Below are 26,643 nucleotides of genomic sequence, written 5' to 3' on the forward strand. Positions count from 1 at the left end.
TGCACTAGTATAGCACTAGTGTATATGTAGACAGGACAGTGTCAGAGTTGACACGAACCCATGCTACACGTCATGAGGGAGCAGCACTAAGGTTATTACCTTCCCAAGTGGTGGAGTAGTATTTAAGCATTAAAGATAGAAAGAGGAGGAGAAAAAGAAAGGGAGAGAAAAACAGAGAGAGAACAGAGTGGGAGAGAGAGAGAGAGAGAGAGAGAGCGAGAGAGAGAGAGAGAAGCAGGGATTGGCAGGTAGGGAGTTCTCACTGAGAAGCGCTAAATAAAGACACAGCAAACAGCTCAACAAGAAAGGAGATACAAAACAAACCAGCAGGGAGATATTCAAACACACCGCCAAACCCCCAGCACTGCGGACGGCTCTGCGCAGTGTGGTTTGAACGTGCTGCGTGCTTTCAGACGTGCCTCAACTTGTCTGATGTGCAGACACAGCAGTGAGACTCAGAGTCATCAGAGTGCTTAGTCAGTTACAGAAGGACAAGGCTGATTCAAGCCTCAGAATGTCTCAGAATAACGCGACGGCGAGTAAAGATGCAGTTTCGTGACTGAGCCAATATGTTACAGCACTAAACTCATTTTGAGTGGTAAAGTGTGCTGGTAGTGCCCTCTAAAGCCTCCTATATTCATTTAACTGCCTCTGTCTGCTTACCTGATGCTTACCTCATCACTTGCTTTCTCTCTCTCTCTCTCTCTCTCTCTCTCTCTCGCACCAGATGTGAGTGTGTGTGTGTGTCTTTGTATAAGCATGTTTGTGTGTAGATGTGTGTGTTTGCGTGCGCATGCCTCACCCTCCAGTGGGTCTCTGGTCAGTCCGAGCTGGCTGATGATGTAACGGGGGATGTCCGTCTTCATCAGGTGTCCCTCTTTAGCGTGGTCCTCCGCGGCTTCCAGCAGGTGATAAAACTCTTCGGGGTTAAACTCCTGCACGAGGGGGACAGGTTTAAGCGTGACACACAGACAGATACCTTCTGTGATTGGTGTTGAAAGAACCAGAATGCTAATCCACAACAAATCAAAGTTCATATATGTGGTGCTTTTTACAACAGCCGCTGTCACAACGTAATGATTGAATGATATAAACAGAAATTCTAATAATCGCAGAGAACAACAGCCAAGCACAATAGAAGGAAAAGCCAAAAGCAGGGAACTTGCACTGACATTAACATTCCTACATCTGAAACGTTTAAAGTAGGACATAAGATGGCAATGGTGTGGCTAGCACGGGATGAGAGACATTAGAACATGCCAATCATAACAGATCAACCAGACTTGGTGTGTGGATTTGGTGGATACGGTGATTAAGTCTCCCGGGACCGGATCTGACGCAGGACCAGCTCAGGGAAACCGTGCTAGCCTAGCTAACAATGGCTAAATCCTAGTGGAACCAGTTAGCTGAGACCAGGATTCTCCCGGTTAGCTACAGCTCACAGCATTAGCGTTCTCACATTCTCACAAGAAAGCTATGTTAGCTTTAGCCCACATGTTAACTGGCGCAATACTGATCTTATTCTGTCACAGGGAACAGCAACCGACTCAGCATTTGCCTTCTGTATTTTAGTCTGTACTGTAAAGCACCACACACCCGTTTCACAACCGTTCCTAAAAATCCCACTGTTGGATTAATCTGTAGGGTGTTTGTTTTTAGGTCCATCTGGCTTCGTTCAACACTGTACGGGTTAATTCGACACTGCCGTGGTTAATTCCGAGCTGCAGCTGCTCGACGGCAGAGTTGCTGCTGTGTAGAGAAAGCACTCCGGAATACGCTTGTGCTTATTTCCCACACTATCGGAGTGACTGACGTCCTAGCAAGGCAGGAGATGAGGGGAGTGTGTATCTCAGAGAGGATGAAGCAGGCAGGAGACCGACAGCCCTCCGTCCCTCAGGGGCACGGATTAATGAAGTCAGGACAGAGAGAGAGAAACAGACAGAGAGAGACAGAGTGAAGAGAGAGAGAGGGAGAAGAGAGATTATTACTAATATTTCTGGTGCTTTTATTCTTCTTCTTCTTAATTTTATTATTATGTGAAGTTAAAATTTTAAACATTTTCAGTGCTTTGGCAATACTGTATTTTGTACAGTCGTGCCAATAAAGCCATCTTGACTTGACTTGAAGAGAGAGCTAGAGAGGGAAAGGACAGAGAGATTGTGAGAGAGGAGAGAGAGGAAGGAGAGAGAGAGAGAGTGTGAGAAAAAGAGGAGAGAGGGAGAGGAGAGAGAAGGCGCGCGAGAGCTGCCTCAGTGAAGGGGCCACTGCGCTGGTTGTGTGATGGTCTGACCACGGTCAAGCAGAAAGGTGGGTTAACAGGAGCAGCAGGAGTCGTTAATATTGGGCTTTCTGGCTCCGTGACATTCTGGCTCTCCCACCACGAGGAGAACGCATGGAGAACCGAACACGTCTGCTTGATTCCATCTGCCCTGTCAGTACCTATTGTAGCCCACATCATCACCGCAACACATGACTGCCATCCTCCATATTCAACACCTGACCCTTTGTGACCTCATCAGCTTGGTCACCATGGCGACTACAGAATATGGAAATGTCAGGCTGGGAAGGCAGGGCCAGCCGAGGCCGACGGAGCGGATAGGGTGCGGTTGACCTGCCGACCGTAGGCACGCACAGGGGGAAAAGTGTTATCAGCTAGCCGTCACCAGTCAAACAAAAAATCCACCCGTCACAGCTTAGACTAGTGAAAATGGAATCTGTGTCTGTGTGTGTGTGTGTGTGTGTGTGTGTGTGTGTGTGTATGTGCCCATGTATACAGCTATGTATGTAAGTGCATGTGAGAGTGTGCATGCATTCATGACTTTATAGAGACCAAATGTCCCCACAATGACAGGAAAACCTAATCATTTTTAGAATGTGGGAGCTTTCTGTTGGTGCCTGTCCCTGGTTGGCCCCCAGCCAAAAAAGGGAATATTTGCTTTTTTAAACAGCTTTTACTTTCATAATACTAAAAGAGCAAAGCAAAAAAGATTTACATTTAAATTAAATTAAGATTAAAGTTATGAATAGGTTTAGGTGTAGGCATGGCTTTATATACTATCCCTTCAAGGATAGTAATACAAGACACTGTGAGTGTGTGTGTGTGTGTGTTGGTGAGGAGAGTAAACTTGCTTACCAAGCACTCCAGGAGTCTGGCAGGCCGAGAGATAATAATGAAGAGTTTCTTTACAAGCTCTGTGACGAAGGTCAGCTCAGAACTCTCAGAACGCTCATATGCCTGAGAGAGAGAGAGAGAGAGAGAGAGAGAATCTGGTAACAAATCATATATAACAGTGAAATGGTGAAAATAGTGCGCCGCACCTTCAAACTCCCAGGCATCTTGTAGAAGACCAGAGGGAGAGAAAAATAAGACCACCCGCTGGAAGGAGGAGACAGATGACTCTCTATATTAGCAGCAAATAACATGCTCACACACTCACATCATGCACTAGTTTCTCCAGGTTCTCCTGTAGCTCGTAGAAGTAGACGGTGGTGATGAGGCCCTCGCGTGATTTGGTCAGGCAGTCTCGGGAAAGCTCGATGATCTGGTGGTGGATGAAGCTCAGGACCCCGTCAGCCAGCGGCAGCACGCTCTCCGGAGAGTAGGACTGGATGAACTCGGCTAGACGCTCCTCCATCTGAGCCGTAGCCTGCCCACAACATACGAAGCGCGCTTATGTGACGCTGAATGAGCAGGAGCTACCAAACCCCGAATGGACCACCCGAAATAACGCAAACGTTCAAAAGGTGACGAGGAAGTGATGGAAATGAAATTCATTGATGCCTTCCTCTCTGACCTTGGGGAAGCGCTCCTTGTACACATGGTTCATCATGACGATCTCGTTGTCATAGCAAGAGGGGGAGCGCCCCGGACTGGGGAGAGGGAGAGAGAGATGAATGAAGACAGTCCTGAAGCACTCAAGGCTGAAGGGCTACATGTTGCTGAAGTTACGGCCAGTGGAAGAGTGGGGTAAGAAGCTGGTGTGTGTGTGTGTGTGTGTGTGTGTGTGTGTGTGGGGAGGGGGGGGTCACGTTCACCTGCGTACCTGAGACTGCGCGAGCGCGGCCGCACGTGTGGCGACCGTCGTCCGTCGTCGTCTGTGATGCTCTCGGTGCTGCCGAAGTGCTTGGACAGGAAGTGCAGCTCGTCCATGGTGGGCTGGAAGGGCAGCTGATGCAGGCGCTCCTGGGACGAGCTCGACGACTGGAGGAGGAGGAGGCGGGAGCGTGTTAGCCCGGACCAATCACAGCACACCTCTGCGCTGGGCCCGTGAGGGACCCAGGCCCTGCCCCACCCAGGCCCTGCCCCACCCAGGGCTTATGAACTGGACTAAAACATAAACTCCGCCTGGCTGGGGCCCCTTGAGGATGCCGTCCAGATTGAATTGGCAACAGGCGCTTTGCTTCAATCGCTCAGTTAAACAAGAGCATTCATTTGATTACAGCAGCTCTACAAGATCACAGCCCTCCCACTTCTGCGCGTTGCATGCGTCCACCCGCACTGGCAGCCAAAAAAAACCAAACATTATTTCCTGTAAGATCACTGATGCACACCAAAAAATGTAGGGAAATGCAGAAAACCGACTAGTACGGGAGCTTCTGTGTGTTTCAGGGATCGCGCTCGAGCCTTCACGACTGCTTCGCTTTGCTTTGATATACTTTCATGGGCTTTTTTAAGAGGGTCAGGAGGAAGTGCATTCTACACCAATCCTCTTTCTCTCTTCTTCACGCTCCGTTGACTGCAACCACCTGTCGCAGAAATTCCTCTTAGCAAATATGCTCTCTCCGCTAAATGAGCGATATTTACACTAGTGCTAGGCAGTGGCACTGCCCTGAATCGTTGGCCTGGGGTGTGTGAGTCGGGGTTGTCCAATCAGAGAAAGGGAGGGCCGGAAGGTTCTAGTTCTACTGCAGCCATTCCCCCAGTCATTTCTCTTGGTTTGCTTCCCTCCGTGCACGACACTAAACGGCGCACGGCCCCTGCTGGTTTAATGAGAGGCTGACTGCACACGTTCCCTCTGGGTGAAGACTAAGTATTATCCAAAGGAGTCCTCCTGTGTCACTGTCTCTCTAAGTACTTTAGCCTGCCACCTATACTGGCTGCTGCCATCAGTTAAGTGACTGTTTTGCTCAGTGGCGATCAATAGTCTGTAATTGTGCCAGCCACTGAGAGGGCGCCCCCTTGTGGTTCGTCTGGGCCTGTACTGTCTGCAGTGTTCGCGCTGTCATCACCGCCCTTCCCATCCCCTTCTCCACCCATCATTCCCGTCACTGGACTGGGGCTGCCTCGGCTAATCGGCTGGATAATGGAGCGTGTAAGAGGCAGCTGGAGGGACAGAAACGGGGGGGGGGGGGGGGGGGAGAAAGGAATACACGGGGCAAGGAGAGAGAAAGAGGGTGAGGAAGAGAGTGGGAATAGAGGAGAGAGGGAGAGTGAAAAATAGATGAAAAGAAAAACAGGAGTGAAGGAAAAATAAATGAGAGAGGGGAGAGCAAGATGACAAGAGACATAAAAAGAAACAACGAAAGAGAAAAGAAGAAGTGGGGATGGTGTGTGTGGGGGGTGTGCGTGTGTGGGTGTGTGTATGTGTGTGTGTGGGGTGTGTGTGTGTGCGCGGGGGGTGTGGGGTGTGTGTGTGTGTGTGTGTGGGGGGGGTGTGTGTGTGTGTGCGCGGGGGGTGTGGGGTGTGTGTGTGTGTGTGTGGGGGGGGGGTGTGTGCGCGGGGGGTGTGGGGTGTGTGTGTGTGTTGTCTGAACTAGCTGTGCTATGGATGCTATTATTAATTGACACTGTCTGATGGTTAAGTGTGTCACATGGAGAGTCAGTAACAGTGATAATGTGACACTGGCATTAATACATCTGTATTCCTTCTCCCTGCAGGTACCAGTACAGAGGATCCAACAGCGAAATTCCAAAAGAAGTTATGAGTTAGTCATTTATTATTCCCACCAGTGCTGTATTTCCCCCTTAAACTCTCTCATCATGAATAACTTGTAACAGTGAATTAAGGATAATAGAAGTATTTTTTGCCCTCCTGAATAAATTTTTTGAAAGTAGGCCATAGACCCTCATGTACACACTGTGGTTGTCCTGTGTGATTTTTAATTGATTTTAAATAAAAAATTCAAAATGTGAGTTTACTAAAAGTGTATCTAAACTTACATGGTAATATAACATGGTAAAAGAACAAATATTTTAAATATATATTATTTAATGTACAACTTTACAACTATCATTTCAGCAAAAAGTGTAATGTGTATTTCAGTAAAAGAAGAATCACAAGTAGAACGTTTAAAGGAGAAAGCATGAATTGAGTTGACTGCATAAATGTGTGCATAATTGAATCGAATAGTCGTTGTCTTTGTGCATGAACAAATCCGTTCCTCCGCTGAATGCGGGTATTAGATTATCCAGGGAACGAGATTACCGTGGAGCTCGGCGTGTTAGTTCCATATCCCGAGGAGGGGAGAGATGCCAGGGACCAGCGGCGACCGTCGGCCCTGGACAAAGCACAGGCCGGGTTAGCTGAGTGGACCCATAGCCCCGCTAAATGTACAAATCCTAAACCTCAACCCCCGTACATCCGATTATAAACTAACTTTAACCTTAGACATGACGCGCTGATTATCGACGGTAACAACCTACTCGACAAAGGGGGACCGCCCTTTGCACAAATGATTTATGGGAATCAATAAACCTGATTCATCTGATGTAAAATGATTAAGATAGGGTGATTCAAACGTGTTACAGAGATGACATATTCGGGTCAACCAAAATGCACTTTGCAGTAATTTCGCCTAGACTACAGTCTGCAGTACTGAGTCCTTGAGATGAGATGAGATGAGATGAGATGAGATGAGATGAGACGAATACACATTCTGTCTGATTTTCAGCCCTCGGTGCTGGAAACCAAAGCTAATGGGGCCAGTAACGCGGCTAGCGGCGCCTTCGTTGGTTGCTAAGCAACCGGTACTGGAAACCAGCGTGTAGGGAGGGTTTATGATTGCCCCCCAGCAGCAGAACTGGCCACTGAAGGAGGGGGCCATTCATCCCAGAACCGCTGTACGGGGACTTGATAACTCCCACTTAACATTCCCCCAGTTAAAGGCAAACAGTTTGACCAAACAACATGACGGGAATCTGATTTAGCTAGTTTAGTAACTAGTTTCATTCATTTAGCCACGTTAGTTAACTACATTGTTTGGTTGAATTAGTTGGCGAACATGTCGCTTTAAATAAGTCTATTTCTATTTTCTTTTCACGGTGGAATTTTGTTCCAAAGTATAAAGACCTTTATAATACGAGAACCAGCCATGCTGGATTTACTAGGATTTATGCTAGTGGAGTTCAATATTAGCCAGCACAGCATCAAACAGGAAACTACGCGGACCTGACCTACCGATCGACACACACACACACACACACACACACACACACACTATGGTGAGATATATAACCTATGCTAGTTACTTCAGAATCCCGTTTATTTCCGTGTACGGTATCACAGCGACTGTCCATAACTACTGCACCAGAGTCTGTCGTTAGGAGATCGCACAGGCCATCTGTCACAGTCGTTTTCTCTACAGGATATTGACCTTAATACCTCAGACGTATAGAATTCAAACAATCAGTTTAAGATTGGAAATGACTTCAATTTCATTTACGTTCACGGAAACGTGTGATATAGCCTACACTCACTTTACCAACTTTATTACAAACACATACACTGACCTCTTTGGTCAGTTTTTATTTTCTGTATGTCTATTAAAGGTGCTGCGTTATTATAGATTATCGCCAAAATCTCTTAACTAATTTAACTACAGTCCCTGATGAGATACCATGGGAGCTGATGGGCTATAGTCTCACCTACAACTACTATGTTTCTAATAGATACATGTACACAGGTTTCAGCTCAGGTTAGTGCATGGCTGAACCCCTCATCTGGACACAGGTAAAAACCTTCAGTACAGGGCCCTGTTCTACCATGACAACTGTAGCATAATTCTGTCTTCAGCGTTTGGCCTCCAACGATATTTTAGTTCACTTTTAACTTTCAGACAGCAGACCTCAATAAAGAAAGCACCTTGGAACTCTCTTCTTGCTATTTTGATACCAGCTCAATTACACAGTTTCACGGTCTTTGTACTAAATAATTGATATGATGTGCTAGCATTTTATATGGTGGTGCTTAATTTTGGGAAAGACTCATTCTAAAGCAATGAATTAAGGAGAAATAAATTCACAGGGATGAATGAAACAAAAAAGTCAAATGTTGCTTATGTGTGCGAGTGCCTCCGAATTACAGTGGGACTAAATCATTAAAGAAAGTAAATAAAAATTCTTGTTCTTGAACATGGTTGCCATAGTAACACTCTATTAATACTTTCTTCTGCAGTGGAAAACAAAATGACTCATCCCCTTAGACACTGGGCAGTCAGTAAACATATTAAAAATTACTGAGCCCAGCGAATGGCTAATGACTAAATATTATCATAATATGTGGGTTACAGTGGCTCAATGAAGTCACTAAGTAGCATTTAAAAAAACCCCCACCAATCATTAACCAGATGCATCCAGCAATCCTGTAAGTCTACAAATACACAACATTTCTATATAATAATCATTTACTCAATAAGTTACATGAAGTCATATTAATACTTTACAACAGATAATTGTATTTATTATGTCTTTGGAGCTAATATTGAACAAATTTTTGCGGGGGGGGGGGGTCATGAGCAGAGCAGTGATACAGAGGGAAGGTGGAGGCTGTCCCACCTTCTGGAGGAGGCGAAGGAGAAGTGGGCGGGGCCACTGGGAGAGAAGGTACGAGGGCTGTCCAGTGGACTACTTCCTGTTTAGAGAAAAGGGAGAACAGATGGCAAGTAAGTACCAACAGCAGCACAGCATGTTTATTATATTATTGTAGTGTGTTGGCATTTATTAGACATTAATTAACACGTGTGTTGGTTTTGGCAGTGTTTACCTATGTGTCCAGGTAGCGGTGAATGTGGGCGTGGCAGAGTGGGGGAAGTACTGGTCAGTATCAGGCTCTTCCTGTTACTGGTGCGACAGCTGTGACACACAAACAACCCGGAAATAAGTAAGTGTGTGTGTGTGTGTGTGTGTGTGTGCGTGTGTGTGTGTGTGTGTGCGTGCGTGTGTGTGTGTGTGTGTGTGCGTGCGTGTGTGTGTGTGTGTGTGTGTGTGTGCGTGTGTGTGTGTGTCTGTGACAGATAGATTTCTTTGTAATTCCTCTCTCAATTAGGCTGTTAATATTACCATTTTTCAACTATTAACAACTGTTCTTACAATAATTATAATGATAAAAAAAAGTTCCAATAATGAGAAAACATGAATAAACAATTAATTAAATGATTAATTAAATCAGCTACAAAGTGCATACTGTTTTGGGTCTCAGTAGCACATAAACAGTTTTTCACTTTTTTACACTATATTTTCACTTTTTTTAAAATAAAAATAAAAATGTTTGTTAAGTCAGATTCATGATTACTGTTTGGAAAATATAATAATGTGTATTTTACACTGTTAAATTATACCATGAACTCAAAAATGTAGGAGACCAAGTTTTCTCTCTCTCCCTCTCACTTTCTTCTCATGCAATCTCTCCCCATTGCTGAATTGCATTATATGTCTGCAGCCCAAGTTTGTGTGAATGTGTTCAGTTTAAGTAAGAGAAGTTATAAAATAATAATAACACACACACACGCACACACACATACACACAAACACATACACAAACACACATACACACAAACACAAACACACATACACGCACACACGCACACACACACACACACACACACACACACTCACAAACACACATACACACAAACACACATACACACACTCACACACACACACACTCACACACACACACACACACAAAAACAAACACTAACACACACACACACACACACAAACACACTCACACACACACACAAGACACACACACAAACACTAACACACACTCACACATACACACACACACACACACACACACACACACACAACTGCTTTCCCTTGCATGACAGTATGCATGACTTCTTGTTATAGTTCCACATAACATAACTGTGCAATGGTCTGTTTAGTTTTTGACCTCTAACATTAAATATTAATGGCACAAAAACACACATACATGGGCACACACACACAGACACACACACACACACACACGCATCAGGTCCATGTCACCCCAGATGTACATGCAGCACCCATGTGATTTATTTATTTCCTTCAAGGTGCTTGAAAGACTTCTTAACATGCATACAAACTCACGCACAAACACACACTCACACAGACACATACACAAACATACACAACCCATGAAAAATGCGATACACGGAAATCGCAAAACCAACCGAGGGGAAGAAGGGAAAGCGAGCTGGAGCAGGAGAATCAGAAAAAGAAAGAGTAAGGGGGTAGACAGGAAGAGCACACAGAGGAGGCAGATAACAGACAAAATCAAACCTCATAGGGGATATAATAAAATGTGCTGCTGACAGGATACCGAGCTTGACGTACTCCCATCCTACCATAGTCACTCCTCTTCTCTCCTCCTCTCCTCTTCTGTCTTTTGTGCTCATCATGTGGAGCTTTCATGCGCACCAAAGGAAACCAACACTTCCTGACACAGAAACTGCACCAAGGTTTGCCGACCGTGTCTGTTCGCATGCACAAGCACGCGCACACATGCACTCAGCCTCGTGTCAACACGTGCAGATTGACAACAGTGAAATATTTAGAGGGAGTGCATTAGGATTGGCCAACGGAGCCAACAGATAGCAGGAGGGACCTGAAGAATATTCCCCACTAATGCCTCCTCACAAGTCTCCTACTGAGAGAGAGAGAGAGAGAGAGAGAGAGAGAGCACAATGGAAAAGAGTTGCTGAGAGATGGAGAGATGTTGAATCTTGATAACATCAACTCATCTCTCTTTCCTCTGGTTCCTTCGCTTTGGCATTATCAGAAAGTGGCAATTATTAAAATGACCACTGAGTTGCCACCTCAAAACTCACATGCGACACTCAGAAGACTCTCACTGAAATGACAGTGACTGTTACCTGTACTGCATACGTGGAGTTTACAACAGTACAGCACTACAACAGTACATTTACATTTACTGAGCTACCACTGCCCTAGTTTTAGTGTCCAGCACTACAACACTACAGCACTACAATACCACAACAATACAGCACTACAACACTTCAACAGTACAGCACTACAATACCACAACAATACAGCACTACAACACTTCAACAGTACAGCACTACAATACCACAACAATACAGCACTACAACACTTCAACAGTACAGCACTACAATACCACAACAATACAGCACTACAACACTTCAACAGTACAGCACTACAATACCACAACAATACAGCACTACAACACTTCAACAGTACAGCACTACAATACCACAACAATACAGCACTACAACACTTCAACAGTACAGCACTACAATACCACAACTACAGCACTACAACACTTCAACAGTACAGCACTACAACACTTCAACAGTACAGCACTACAATACTACAACAGTACAGCACTACAACACTTCAACAGTACAGCACTACAATACTACAACAATACAGCACTACAACACTTCAACAGTACAGCACTACAATACCACAACAATACAGCACTACAACACTTCAACAGTACAGCACTACAACACTTCAACAGTACAGCACTACAATACTATAACAGTACAGCACTACAATACTTCAACAGTACAGCACTACAATACCACAACAATACAGCACTACAACACTTCAACAGTACAGCACTACAATACCACAACAATACAGCACTACAACACTTCAACAGTACAGCACTACAATACCACAACAATACAGCACTACAACACTTCAACAGTACAGCACTACAACACAGCACTACAATACCACAACAATACAGCACTACAACACTTCAACAGTACAGCACTACAACACTGCAACATTACAGCACTACAACACTACCACATTACAGCACTACAACACTACCACAGTACAGCATTACAACACTTCAACAGTACAGCACTACAGCACTACAACAGTACAACACCATCACACTACAACAGTATGCAGTAAACAGTACAACAGTACCAAACTACAACAGTACAGCACTACAACACTAGTAGAGTACAACACAAGTAGAGTCTAGTAGAGTACAACACTAGTAAAGTCTAGTAATCCATGCCAGATTTCATAGTTTTGGGGCCCTAAGCGTAGGACAGGTGTGTCCACCCACCTCACACCCTCAACACACACATGTATCTTGCTGGGCTTCCTGGGGTTCCATGCTCACTTGTGCAGTGGGGTGTCTCACCATCAGGGCTGTGTGTACTACAGACGGGTCATTATTCGAAATGATTGACAGGGGCATCGAAGAGCAGAGTGGGTTATTTTATATTTAGAATTAGGACCTAGAACTCCCTCACTTGAAGTGCAACCTCATAGCCACATCTGACTGTAGATTCAGATTTGACTATTTCAGTAATACTGGAATGTTTCTTTAAATCTCAGAATGATTCAGCTATACCGCAAATAAATTTTGGCAAGTTCAGGGAAATAAATAACCTCACTGCAAGTGAATGACAAGCCACTCTGGCTCTCCTGGGTGAGCAGAGCAAACTGATGAGACTCAGTAACAAGAGTGGGAATGCCCATCACTAATAGCAACACTAGCACTAGCATTATACAGTCTGGGGGAACACTCCATTCTGAATGAAAACACTCCTTCATTTCAGGAGTGTGGGAGGAATTGTTCCCCTCTCTCCTGCGTTTCACTGCTCCGCTCAGATAACTTTGGTTTTCCTTTTTTTCTCTCTCAACACTTCGAAGCACACCCTATCCATGCTGTGGCTATGTATAAACACGGAGCAGACCATTCCAGCCGCGATCAGGGGTGATGCTGCAAGATTACTAAACAGAATTGCTACAGTATGCAGATAGGAGATATTTTTAAAAAATATATTCATATGTATTTATGAATATGTTATTTAACATTCATTTACACTGACATTACTTCATGACACTTACTCTATAACCGAAGGGTTGAGTGCTATAAAATGAAACGCTAGGCTGTATCCTGAAAGTGCCCGTGGGTGTTGGCGGTGGTGTTGTGGCTTGTTTAGGTAGATGTTAGTACGGTTTGGATCTTCTGCACCACTGAACTAGCACGCTTTGCTTTTAGAGTAAACAGAAACACATCGCATACAACACCACAAACGGCAGAGTACAGGGACACGTGGTCTGAGCTGAAGAGCAGGAGGCAGGACTTTGATGCTCCAGGTGGGTTTTCACGCCGCTGCAGCAATCAGCGCTGCACTGGCTGGGCAGGACTGACCCTCGTACTCAGTCACCATTTGGAGAGGTGGTAGGGAGACTCACACTGGATCTCATTTCCATGGTTTCCGGTCATGCCTGAGTGAGCATGCCTGTATGTGTGTGTGTGTGTGTGTGTGTGTGTGTGTGTGTGTGTGTGTGTGTGTGTGCGTGTGAGTGAGTGTGCTTAATCTCTGCTGGATCTTAGCTCCATCCACATTAGACTATAAATCAAGGTTGGGTCTGACAGACTGCACAGTCACATGAATGCATGTGAACACACACACACACACACACACACACACACACACGCACATACATATACACACACAAACATACACACACACACACACACACACACACACACACACACACACACACACACACACACACACACAGCACCTGTATGAAAAACAGCACTTTAACACTCCTGTTGGTTATAATACATTTAAAATCAACACAACAGACTACAACTACAACTACAATTCAAAGGTCATTTTCCCAACACACAAACACACATGTACAAATGACCTTAAAGCCTACATATTTCACTAAAACACAACATGTGCATGCTGTCATTGTCACTGAGGTCAACAGTTAATCATGTGGCAGCCTGTGAAAAATGACCAGTGCTGTAATTTGCACCGGCTTAGCTTCTCTCCAGATGCAGGACGGCACCTTTAACATATTTAACACTTACAGCACCAAGCAGGAATGGACACAGCACAAGGTGCAGTCCTGTACTGTGTCCGTTCCTGCTTGGTGCTGTAAGTAAAAGTGTTAAATGTGCATGAACACAGTACAGGACTGCACCTTTAACACTTTTACTTACAGCATCAAGCAGCACCTCTAACACCTTTTTATCTGAACAGAAGAGATGTGTGTGTGTGTGTGTGTGTGTGTGTGAGAAGCATGGCTAAGAGATAACGAGGGTAAAGACTGCCTTCATCCTGTCCGTGTTCTATCATATTCTATCAAACTCTGCTGTGTATAAGACAATATTGAACCAAGAGATATTAAAGCTTGCTAGAGGTTCAGACAGACAGGAGGTTTGCTGTTTAATTTGGTCAGTGCCTTGGAGTTCAGGGTAAGAAAAGAGCCCCGGAGGTCATAAAATATCAGTAAAACTGTATCTTAGCTTATTACTTTAGCTTAGTTTATTTTCATAGCATGTTGGACAATGATTTGAAGTGTTGTACAGTAGCAGTCAGGCCTGTGGGTTTTGTGAAGTGTGTGTGTGTGTGTGTGTGTCTGTCTGTGTGTATCTGTGTGCATGAACATCCAACATTGCCAGTGAGAGTTGATGGGCGTGGTACCCTGTGGGAAGTCACATGATCCCTTGTTGCTAAGCAATAGTGGTGGGAGGACAGGCGCAGTTTGGGGTGGGTGCAAAACATGTGAGCAAAAACAAAAACTGGGAAAGGAGTGAGTGGGAAGGCAAAGTTTAAAAATAAAAGAAAGCAAAAAGCGAGAATGAGGCTGGCAGACAGACAGGGGTGTGCAGGAGAGTGGGCGAGGTGAGGAGACACTGCATCCAGGAGAAACTGAGTGGAACTGATGGAGAGAGAAAACTGTTAACACACACTCGCACGCAAATGCTGGAGAGAGATGTGGAAGGCTTGCTGGAAGGCTCGGAATAAAGAAAGGAGTGAGGGGGGGGGGGGGTCATGAAGGGCGTGTGAAAAGCCCTGAGTCATCTAACTACCCCTCCAAACATCAATACCCCCCCCAAAGTCTAACACACACAGACACACGCCTCCTTTCACGCACAATCACAGTGCACACATTTCAACACCGAAAAATAACCGTAATCACTTCTGGACAGCCACTTCTGGACTCTCTAACCATGTTACAGAGACGTGACAGGGAGGCATTTTCAGCCTGAAAATGAAGTCTGCTAAAGTGCATGGGGATCAGATTTTTGCTGTTATACATGTATCAACTTCAGCTGTATTAGCAGAGGTACCACGAGAGCAGTGCGCCTGAGCTGCAAGGGTTAGGCTGTGTCGCACACATGGGGCACTTGTTCTGGAACTAGTGTGAGACTGTGGCATGCGTTGCTAATGGTAGCCAGCAGGCCATTACACCACCAAATCAGTGAAGGCCAAGAACATCATCAGAGCTGATCAACTGACCGTCACTGAAGGACACACACCGAGTTCACGAGGATAACTGGGGAAACATGGCCCTAGTTATAAAAATAAATGTACCTAACTGTACATAAATGTACCTGACTGTACATCAGTGTATATAATTGTCAATTGTCAGCTCACTGGCTGGCTGAATCGAGCCGAATGCACTGTGAGGGAACTGAACCAGTCTGGCTGAGACGAGGATTAGAAACAGGATTTCATTACCATGTTCACAAAGAAAAACATGCAGTAAAGAAAACAGTAAAGTGTACTGTAGCCAACCCTCAATTGTTCTGGCTTATTAGCTATATATTAAGATGAATGTTTACTTCTAATAAACAAGAACAACTGACCATTGGAACATAAGACTTAAGTGAGATCTAGCTTCTAAGTGAGGGTTCTAGCTTCGCTACTAATTCAGAATACAGGCTACAAGCTTCAGATGAAACAGACTGCTCCAGAGACAGCCCTGCCACTCACACATCACCATGGAGACCCCAACAGTGGGATGGCTGATGTCAGTCTCTGTAACACACCGGCGTAGTCTCGGGCTAGCCATCAAGCGCCTGGCGCACAGGCCGCGGCGAAGCGGCCACTAAGTTCAGACCACCTGCCCAAATCCGTCCATGCCGCAGTCGTTCCTAAAAGCCTGGTGAGCCCACTGACAAACTCACAAAGTGCGTTCAGTAGCACGACAGAGCTCTGAAGCGACAAACCTTTCGGCATCGTGGCAATATGAACGCAGAGAAGAGGACACCGGCGACTCCAGCCCAGTCAGTTCACAAGTACCATGTTAAGCCTTTCAAACATAAAAATACATGATTCATGATTCAGAAAGAATTAGCAATGAGCACCCAGGCACAAAAATAATGTTGTTTTTCAACTGCAAATGCTTGTGTTGTGATATCTACTGACTTTAACGCTAGGATACGTGTGAATACATGGACAGGCCCCGGGGCCCGTCGCACTGGATTGAGAACCTCTGCTGCAAACAACTGTCACTGCAGTCCAAGCCATGGTGTTACATAAGCTGTGAGCCGGTAATCACATTGTCAGCTGGGTTTTTACTGCTGGACAAAGAAGACTTGCCGAAAAACGCGTAGCTGCGTTTTAAGCTGTAGGCCAGTGGACTAGCAGGTTAGGTAACTCAAATGTATACATCTGGGCTAACTAACAGCTTCTGGTCAGGGGATGCCATGATTTGGCAATTAAATTACAGCATCTCCCCTCTGCAGTCAAACTGTCAATTGGCAAATGACAGAGTAGCATCTGTAGCCAATCACCTGCTGCTTGTTTATTAAAATGGGAACCATGTGGAGACATCAGCTGGCATGTTATCTTGTTGAATTCATTTGGTACTCCTGAAGGCTTCTGGGTGCTGGAAATAACTGCTCCCAGGAGGAGGACCAACTGAAGGGTGGCTCTGTCTGAGAGGTGTGTTCGATTGGTTATTTACCTCGTTTTGCTAGAACAACACTGACCTACACCTGTCAATAACAAACCGAATATAAGGACAGAGCCCAATATTGACAGCAAAGCAAGTGGAGATGGTTAGAGTAAAGATCTGAGAGGGATGTTGGATCTTAGGTGCTGCTGACATTTTGAGAGATGGCACTCGCAAGGCAAAGGGGCAGAGTTATAACCAGTTGTTCGTCCAAGTTAGTTACAAGAAGAAGCCAAACAAGCCCACAGAATGAGAGACCCTCACGTCCAGTTGAATGAGACTCCACAATGGAATATCCCCCAATGTCCAGTGGAATGAGGTACCCCAATGTCCAGTAGAATGAGATCGCCCCATGTCCAGTGGAATGAGATCCATCAACGTCCAGTGGAATGAGACCCCCCATGTCCAGTAGAATCAGACTCCACATTGGATGGTGCTCACATGGCAGCAACTGTATGCTTTATTGAAACAAATTTCTGCTGCATGTGTCCATTTCTGAAAGTGTGCAAACATCATGGGGTGTGTATTGTGAAAGTGCGGTTCCTGGCCTGCACCAGTAAAATCAAATCAGCTCACCAAAGCATGTCTGCCTATCCATCACTCTGCTTATCCATCCATCCATTCATGATCCCTCCATCCATCTGCCTGTCCATCCATCCATCCAATTCAGCCTCCACACATGTCTATCTGTCCTTCTGTTTGCACATTTGCTCAGTCATCCAAACAGTCCTTCCTCCACGTGGGACGAGCGGTAAGCCAGAGCTTCTGTTTGCATAAATCCCAGCGGACACAATCCGCATGGCTTCTCTGTCCCAGCAGCCAGGCGGTGGATGGGAATTACAGTGGACTCGCTTGCGTTTCCAAAGGCATTTGAATAACCCTTAGTCACTTCAAGGGCATTTCATTAATCACTAATCCTGCAAAGTTATATATACATGTACTATATGTGCACATGGAGCTCTTGGAGGTGAAACCCATTTCAGGAGCACTTTGCTTACAACGCCGATGAAGGACCTTTGTACAAAAATGTCCTGCTTCTTTGGAACCCACAGTGTACTATATTTTTACATTTTTACTAGCTAACATCTTTACTTACACTGTAGTAGTTTCTTCTAGGAATTGTATTCATAGTTTTCATATGCAAAAATATGTTCTTTATATGTGTTTCAGACAGAGCCATGCAAAGACAGGAAGTTCGAGGCAGTGAAACCAGTGCATGATTCGATCATAACATTCATTCCATGGGGATATATATAATATAGATAAGTTCTTTTACTTTTAAGTTTCTTAACTTCACTGCTGCCATAGCAACAACTGGCAAGGGAAACAGGTCAATAATGCAGTGTCCATTAGTGTTAAAATGCCTTGCAACTGGAAACCACAAATCCTTAGTTCCGATGGTCCAAAGGTGTTGAAGGAAATGCTCAGGAAGCCTTGTCCTGGTTCCTCCATCGTACAGCTGACTACAGTCTTGCAAGAGATACAACAGGCGTCTCCTGCTGTTATGCACAAGGACAAACGAGTGATAATAATTGATTTCTTCATGCCAGTGATTTTAGTAGCTGTGTTAATACATTTACATGCAGCACATCTAAAGTGGTGGCCTTGACATTTCTATGCTAGCCCAACTAGTGCAGAGTTTAAGAACACCATCTAGCCAGAGTCCTGGCAGAGACAGTGCAGGGAAATAAACACGTGTGTGTGTGTGTGTGTGTGTGTGTGTGTGTGTGTGTGTGTGTGTGTGTGTGTGTGTGTGTGTGTGTGTGTGGTAGAAGGCCCAAGACTGAGGGGAAAATGTGAGCCCTCTTGTTGTCTGTGTTGATTTCCCTGCATGGTCTCCCTGCAAAAGTAAATGTAAATATATGTAGAGAACACCTAAGTGTGAGGGCACAAGCACCCCCACCACTAACCTGCTAACCTCCTGCCCTGAGCTCAGCTTTAAAGCCAGCCCTTCCCACGCCTCCCCTCACAGTGTGCGCGACCCTAGCTGACCTGAAGTCAGCAGAAAGCTGCTGTAGTCAGACTGCGATGCTAGGCAGAGGTGTGGTGAATGCAATTACAGAGCCAAAACTCTTTGTGCTCATTTATCCCCACTTACGCCAACAAGCCCCAGGTCGTCCCCTCTGTATTTTAACACCCAGACATTCAGTATAGAGTTCTCCAGCAAAAGAGACAAATACTGCATATTTTATATCTTAGAGGATTTACATACTGCATATTTTATATCTTATAGAGGATTTACATACTGCATATTTAATATCTTATATTGGATTTATATACTGCATATTTAATATCTTATATAGGATTTACATACTGCATATTTTATATCTTATAGAGGATTTACATATTGCATATTTAAAATTTTATATAGGATTTACATACTGCATATTTAATATGTTATAGAAGATTTACATACTGCATATTTTATATCTTATATAGGATATACATGCTGCATATTTAATATCTTATATAGGACTTACATACTGCATATCATATATCTTAGAGGATTTACATGCTGCATATTTAATATATTATATAGGATTTACATACTGCATATTTTATATCTTATAGAGGATTTACATATTGCATATTTAAAATTTTATATAGGATTTACATACTGCATATTTAATATGTTATAGAAGATTTACATACTGCATATTTAATATCTTCTATAGGATTTACATACTGCATATTTTATATTTTCTATAGGATTTACATACTGCATATTTAATATCTTCTATAGGATTTTGCTCTTGTTGCATGGCAGACTGCCAGTGTGTCTGTGTAGGATGTGTAATGTGCAGTAATAATTCAAAGGCTTGTTTTTACCATGTTGTTTCTCAGTGGCTGCTGATAGTGAGGTGATTTGTGGGTGGGGCTAAGGGGGTTAGCGGTGTGGCTTAAGGAGATAAAGAAGAGCAAAACTGGTTCCTTATAAGCCCAACAGCAGTTTTAAAGATGACATGTAAACAGGATGAGAGCAAAGAGAGAGAGAAAGAGGGAGAGACACATCTGAGCTCACTACGTCCTTAGAAGACTTCTTTCTTTCATTTTGTTTCTATTCCCCCCCTCCCCTCTCTCTCTCTCTGTACGTTTGCCTATGACACAAAATTAGCGGAGACAGGAGGGAGCTAAATCCACAGCTGCCTAGTCGATCCAGAACCTCTCACCCAGCCAGACAGAAAGAGAGCGGGAGAGAGAGAGAGAGAGAGAGAGAGAGAGAGAGAGAGAGAGAGAGAGAGAGGTAGAGAGAGAGAAAGAGAGAGAGCAGAGAAATGGGGCCAGATTAGAGCAGAGTGAACTCAGTCAGCCCCACACTGCTGTTTTTAAATGTAGGCCAAGACACTTCCTCAGGCACTGCCTTTCATTTACCTCTCTCTCTCTCTCTCTCTCTCTCTACCTCACTCTCTACCTCTACCTCTCTCTCTCTCTCTCTACCTCACTCTCTACCTCTACCTCTCTCTCTCTACCTCTACCTCTCTCTACCTCTACCTCTCTCTCTCTACCTCACTCTCTACCTCTACCTCTCTCTCTACCTCACTCTCTCTCCCTCTCTCCTTTACCTCTCTCTCTCTTTACTTCTCGCTCTCTATCTTTTACCTTTCTCCCCTGCTTTCTTTTTACTGCTTAGAGAGGAAAAGAATGAAACAGACTCAGAGTAATTAACATCAAACACACACACACACACACACACACACACAGACAGACAGACCTTCCCCCCCACACAAACATCCATACCGAACATCAAACATATTCTTCACAAACACATTGAAAACCAAACCTAACATCAAACACAACATTCACAGTCTTTAAACATTTATTCACACACACACACACACACACACACACACACACACACACACACACACACACACACACACACACACACACACACGCACGCACGCACACATTAGAGAGATATTAGCACAGTGTATTCTGAGTAAAGTATGGGATTAGAGAGAGATATTAGCACAGTATATTCTGAGCAAGGTATGGGATTAGATAGATATTAGCACAGTGTATTCTGACCGCAGTATGGGATTAGAGAGATATTAGCACAGTGTATTTTGAGCAAAGTATGGGATTAGAGAGAGATATTAGCACAGTATATTCTGAGCAAGGTATGGGATTAGATAGATATTAGCACAGTGTATTCTGAGCGAGGTATGGGATTAGAGAGATATATTAGCACAGTGTATTCTGACTGCAGTATGGATTAGAGAGATATTAGCACAGTATATTCTGAGTGAGGTATGGGATTAGAGAGAGATATTAGCACAGTGTATTCTGAGCGAGGTATGGGATTAGATAGAGATATTAGCACAGTCTAGTCTGAGTGAGGTATGGGATTAGATAGAGATATTAGTGCAGTATATTCTGAGCGAGATATGGGATTAGATAGAGATATTAGCACAGTGTAGTCTGAGCCAGGTATGGGATTAGACAGATATTAGCGCAGTGTATTCAGAGCGAGGTATGGGATTAGATAGAGATATTAGCACAGTGTAGTCTGAGCGAGGTATGGGATTAGATAGAGATATTAGCACAGTGTAGTCTGAGCGAGGTATGGGATTAGAGAGATATTTGGCCATTGGAGCTGTTGCAGGCATATCTGTGGGTGAATTCAACACTATAACCCTCTCTCTCTCTCTCTCTCTCTCTCTCCCCCTCTCTTTCTCACTCTTCTCACAGACATACATACACTTTTCTCTGTCTTTCTCAAACACATACACACATACAGAACACACACTAGCAAAAGAAAGAGATAGACAGAGAGAGGGAGAAATATAGGTAGAGGAAGAAAAAGAGAGTAAAAGAGAGAGACAGAAAGGGTGAGAGAGCGAGAGAGTCATTTGAACACACACTGTACAGACTAGAATTTGACCTGTGTTCAAAGAAAAGGTTCTCTCTCTCTCTGAGGCTTTAATCTGCTGTCACACACACACACACACTTTATACTCCTAAATGAATACTGAGACACAAGCACACACACACACACACACACACACACACACACAACATATACACCAGCATGCATCAAATGAAAAGTGTCCCCCCCTGTGGTCTCATCATATGCAGGTGCGTGTGTGAGTGTGTGTGTGTGTGTGTCTGTTTGCTCATATGCAAACGTACTCACAAATCATAAACTCACAAAACATAAATTCACTATTAAGTAGAAGGTTTGTGAAAGAGGAGAGAAATCGCTCGCTCCCTCTCCCTCTCTGTCTCTCTCTCTCTCTCTCTCTCTCTCACACACACACACACACACACACACACACACACAAAGTGATAAGATAAGCAAAAAGTGACCAGTGACTATGAGACAGCACAAATGTGAGCCAGATGACATCAGAGAAAACAACAAGTGCATCTTTATCATCATCATCATCATCTTCTTCTTCTTCGTCATTAGCAGCAGCAACAGTAAGGCAAGTCATCTCCGTCATGCTCACCCCGGCTACTCTCACTGCTCACAGTGCTTTCCCATTAAAAATGAAAAAAAAAAAAACTACACAAGAATGACAAGCAACACTGTTATTCTAGAACCTTCTGCACCCTGCCCACTGTGCATTCTTTCATTCTCCCTCTCATCCGTTCAATCTCTCCATTCTTCCTATCATCCATTCAATCTCTCCATTCTTCCTCTCATCCTTTACCTTTTCGTCCGGCGAAACATGTTGCTCAAGAGGCTGGCTGACCCACTCTCTCTCTTTCTCTTTCTCTCAAGCTCTCTCTCTCTCGCACACACGCCCACGGCGACGAGGGCGACAGCAGGAGCCGAATGTGTGAAAACACACACGCGCGTGCGTGTGGAGTCGTGGAGAGCAGCAGGCTAGCTCAGCCGCGCCATGACACTGGCTTCTGTTTCTACACACACGCGCATGTGTGTGCTGTCTGTATTAGTGTGTGTGTGCGAGTGTCAGAGTATATCCGCAAACACAGAGGGAGAGAGAGAGAGAGAGAGAGAGAGAGAGAGAGAGAGACTCAAGGGTAACGTGCCAACCCAGGAAGTGAAGACAGCAAGAGAGAAAGAGGAAGGGAGGGGCAGAGGGAGGGAGGTGTGTGTGTGTGTGTGTGTGTGTGTGTGTGTGTGTGTGTGTGTGTGGGGGGCCCAGTCACTAAAAGCCTATCAGAGCACAACGCTTGCGGCGGTGGCAGTCGTAATGGAAATATGAATGACTCAAGGGAAAGAGGGAACAACAGATGGAAAGAAAGGGAGAAGGAAAGAGAGAAAAGTGAGAGAGTGAGTAATAGAGTGAAAGTGAGCTGGTGAGTGAGTTGGGGGGGTTCATGTTGCTTTTGCAAGATATACCCACAGGCTTCCTGGGTGTGGTTCCATCCGTAGCTGATCAATTCCCATTGGTTATTTTGACTTTTAATTCCAAAAAGAATCGATAGTTCTCTCTCCCTCTCTCCTTCTTTCTCCCTCTCTCCTTCTCGCTCTCTCTCCCTCCTTCTCTCACTTTCTCTTTTCCATGCCATATTGCTTATAAAGTGACATCATCTCTATTCCCTACTATGACCAAGATAGATAGGCACATAGCCCACGCAAACACTAACACACACACACACACACACACAATACACACACACACACACAATACACATAGACCACATAAACACACACACAAATTCACATCTCGCTTAACACCTCAAACCTGGAAATGCCACTGATATTTTAAAGTTTAAGATAGGACACTCACTGTAATCTCTCTCTCTTTCCCTCTCTCTCATACATACACACACACACACACACACACACACACACACACACACACACCTATGCACACATAGAAAATAACATGGTTTGTTTGCAAGACAGAGATTGAGAGGCAGTTGTTTTGGTAATGAATGTCAGTGTAACGTTAAGAAGTTTCAGGGTAGGGACAGCTAAACATAAATGTTATTGTGTGTGTGTGTTTATGCTTACCTGTACATGTGGTTGCGTGTTTGTGCGTGTGTGTATGTTGGTATTCAGATAACCGTAACAGCCAGAACCTGTAGTCTGCTAAGAGATGCCGTATTTGAAAGCTGAAGCTGAATTGCAGTGCTGAAGCTGAATTGCAGTGCTGAAGCTGAATTGCAGTGCTGAAGCTGACTCCTATGGTTCTGTGTGGCCTTGTGTTGCCGTCTGAGTGCAGCACTCTGAGCATGTGCAGTAAGCCACGAGCACTCATACTGCACCGCACGAGCCTGTCCACATAACACTGCACAAACCCTCCAGCATCTCCAGAGAGTAGGCCTAGAGTGACAGGTGTGTGTGTGTGTGTGTGTGTGTGTGTGTGTGTGTGTGTGTGTGTGTGTGTGTGTGTGTGTGAATGCTTTCATGCAGAGATGCTGTTAGTTGGCTCCTGCATAGTGCCAATAATAGAAGGAAAAACACCTGGTTTGCCTGGACTGAATGTCAAATATTAGTAAATAAACACAATCTGTGAAGGACAAACTGGCTTCATCTGCCATACAGAATAAAAGTGTTTAGATTATTTATTTCATGTAAATGTAATGAATAAAGTTTACTGAGGCAAAGATAATGCATCAGGCCGGTCTTCAGTCAGACATGTATAATCTCCAGCACCATGGACAGCTCCTGACAGCCTCGCTCCGAACACTGCGGCGGATCCAGACACAGGCAGGCCCATTCCCGCCTTCAGGCCGGCTAGCTGGGTCGAGTATGTTAGAGCAGTGGGAACATTAAAGCATTTAAACATTAAACGACTGGAGTCTCCTGCTGTGTCCCAATTGCTCCCTACTCTAGGCTTGAGAGGAAATGCGTCATACCTAGACAGATAGGGTGTTGGCTCATTTGGAAAACGAGGCAGAGGAATACACTGAAATACAGGGGGTATGTGGTGGTATGTGCATGGCTCTGGATACTCTGGATCCTTAATTTTAAGAGGATCTCTAGTTTTAATAGATGATACAAAGAAATTATTCTCTCAGAAACTTTCAAATGATCTCATTATATTTCAACAATAAAGAGGGTGTAAAACCACAGACACCACAATACGCAGCAGTAGTTTAAAGGGATGTCACATTCCCTCACTAGTAGTTTAAAGGCATTTGGTTGCCTGCTACTTTAGTCAAATGTTCTAATGTAGTTCAGAACCTTCTACAGAGATGCAAACTACTTCATCAGTATGTTGAGCTATATTTCAATATGGATTGAGGACAAAGTCCAAATTACCTGCTCATTTTACTGAAAAAAGCCATTCGAACTTTTTGTAACGCAGCCCACACTACCAGGTCTGTGTTAGTAACACAGCCCACACTACCAGGCCTGTGTTAGTAACACAGCCCACAATACCTGGTCTGCGTTAGTAATACAGCCCACATTACCAGGCCTGTGGGAGTTATTTCCACACCAGTGGCATGCAGAAACCAAGCTTCAGCACTCAATGCTCATGGAATGGTGGTATTTGTCCATTTTTGCAGACTACAGGCAGCAGACATTTTGGACACACAGTAAGATGACGGTGGACAAACCCATGGCCAATTGGTACACTACCTGCTGCTCTTCCGGGGCAATGGCAGATCCTTCTGGAAGAAAAAGGGGGGGGGGGGGCAGACAGAAGAGTAAATATTAAATATTATAAACTAATACAATGTTGTTCAGTAACAATATACTGGGAGTGGGAGGGTAGGGGAGAGAGGGGAGAGTTGGAGGAGAGGGGAGGGAGGAGAGAGTAAGAGGGGGAGAGGGGAGGGAGGAGGGTTTTAGAGGGGGAGAGGTGAGGGAGGAGAGAGTTAGAGGGGGAGAGGGGAGAGGGAGGGGAGGGGAGGGAGGATAGAGTTAGAGGGGGGAGAGGGGAGGGAGGAGGGTTTTAGAGGGGGAGAGGCAAGGGAGGATAGAATTAGACGGGGAGAGGGGAGGGAGGAGAGAGTTAGAGGGGGAGAGGGAGGAGCGAGTTAGAGGGGGGAGAGGGGAGGGAGGAGGGTTTTAGAGGGGGGAGAGGCAAGGGAGGATAGAATTAGAGGGGGAGAGGGGAGGGAGGAGAGAGTTAGAGGGGGAGAGGGGAGAGGGAGGAGAGAGTTAGAGGGGGGAGAGGGGAGGGAGGAGGGTTTTAGAGGGGGAGAGGCAAGGGAGGATAGAATTAGACGGGGAGAGGGGAGGGAGGAGAGAGTTAGAGGGGGAGAGGGGAGGGAGGAGGGTTTTAGAGGGGGAGAGGCAAGGGAGGATAGAATTAGACGGGGAGAGGCGAGGGAGGAGAGAGTTAGAGGGGGGAGAGGGGAGAGGGAGGAGAGAGTTAGAGGGGGAGAGGGGAGAGGGAGGAGAGAGTTAGAGGGGGAGAGGGGAGGGAGGAGAGAGTTAGATGGGGGAGAGGGGAGAGGGAGGAGAGAGTTAGATGGGGGAGAGGGGAGAGGGAGGAGAGAGTTAGATGGGGGAGAGGGGAGAGAGTTAGATGGGGGAGAGGGGAGAGGGAGCTCCCAGGCAAACTGCACTTAGGGGAGGGTAATCCCCAAAACATGGGCCTATTACACAAATGAGATCACGCAGAGAGAGAGAGAGAGAGAAAGAGCAACAGACAAGAGCGGAAGGAGGAGGGAGAGAGAGAATGAGGGAGACAGAGAAAAAAGTGGAGGAAGAGACAGAGAGGCTGGGAGAGAGAGCTCAAGAAGAAGGAGGGTGAGAGAGAAAATGTGTTTATGTTGAGCCCTTGCTGGTGCCCCCTGCAGGTCCAGGAAGGACTCACACTAGGAGACAATGACTTCACCTG

General features: G+C 45.1%; 1 protein-coding gene across 4 annotated transcripts in view; it reads right to left on the reverse strand.

The window, feature by feature from the left end:
- The window catches only part of mast1a (microtubule associated serine/threonine kinase 1a), a 55,989-nt gene that overhangs the window by 22,267 nt on the left and 7,079 nt on the right, over positions 1 to 26,643 (reverse strand). The window contains exons 2-10 of one of the 4 annotated variants that reach the window (XM_027013729.2): positions 25,434 to 25,462; positions 8,982 to 9,070; positions 8,774 to 8,849; positions 6,426 to 6,498; positions 4,044 to 4,201; positions 3,795 to 3,870; positions 3,438 to 3,647; positions 3,134 to 3,235; positions 803 to 935 (exon numbers count right to left, since the gene is read on the reverse strand). In XM_027013729.2, coding sequence (XP_026869530.2) covers positions 803 to 935; positions 3,134 to 3,235; positions 3,438 to 3,647; positions 3,795 to 3,870; positions 4,044 to 4,201; positions 6,426 to 6,498; positions 8,774 to 8,849; positions 8,982 to 9,070; positions 25,434 to 25,462 — 946 coding nt within the window. Of the gene's footprint in view, positions 1 to 802; positions 936 to 3,133; positions 3,236 to 3,437; positions 3,648 to 3,794; positions 3,871 to 4,043; positions 4,202 to 6,425; positions 6,499 to 8,773; positions 8,850 to 8,981; positions 9,071 to 10,486; positions 10,561 to 22,584; positions 22,838 to 25,433; positions 25,466 to 26,643 lie in introns of those variants that run through there. The other 3 variants (XM_027013728.2, XM_027013731.2, XM_027013730.2) reach the window with 3 other exon arrangements.

This window comes from Electrophorus electricus, chromosome 16, assembly GCF_013358815.1.
Source record: "Electrophorus electricus isolate fEleEle1 chromosome 16, fEleEle1.pri, whole genome shotgun sequence".
In the NCBI taxonomy this organism is placed as follows: Eukaryota; Metazoa; Chordata; class Actinopteri; order Gymnotiformes; family Gymnotidae; genus Electrophorus; species Electrophorus electricus.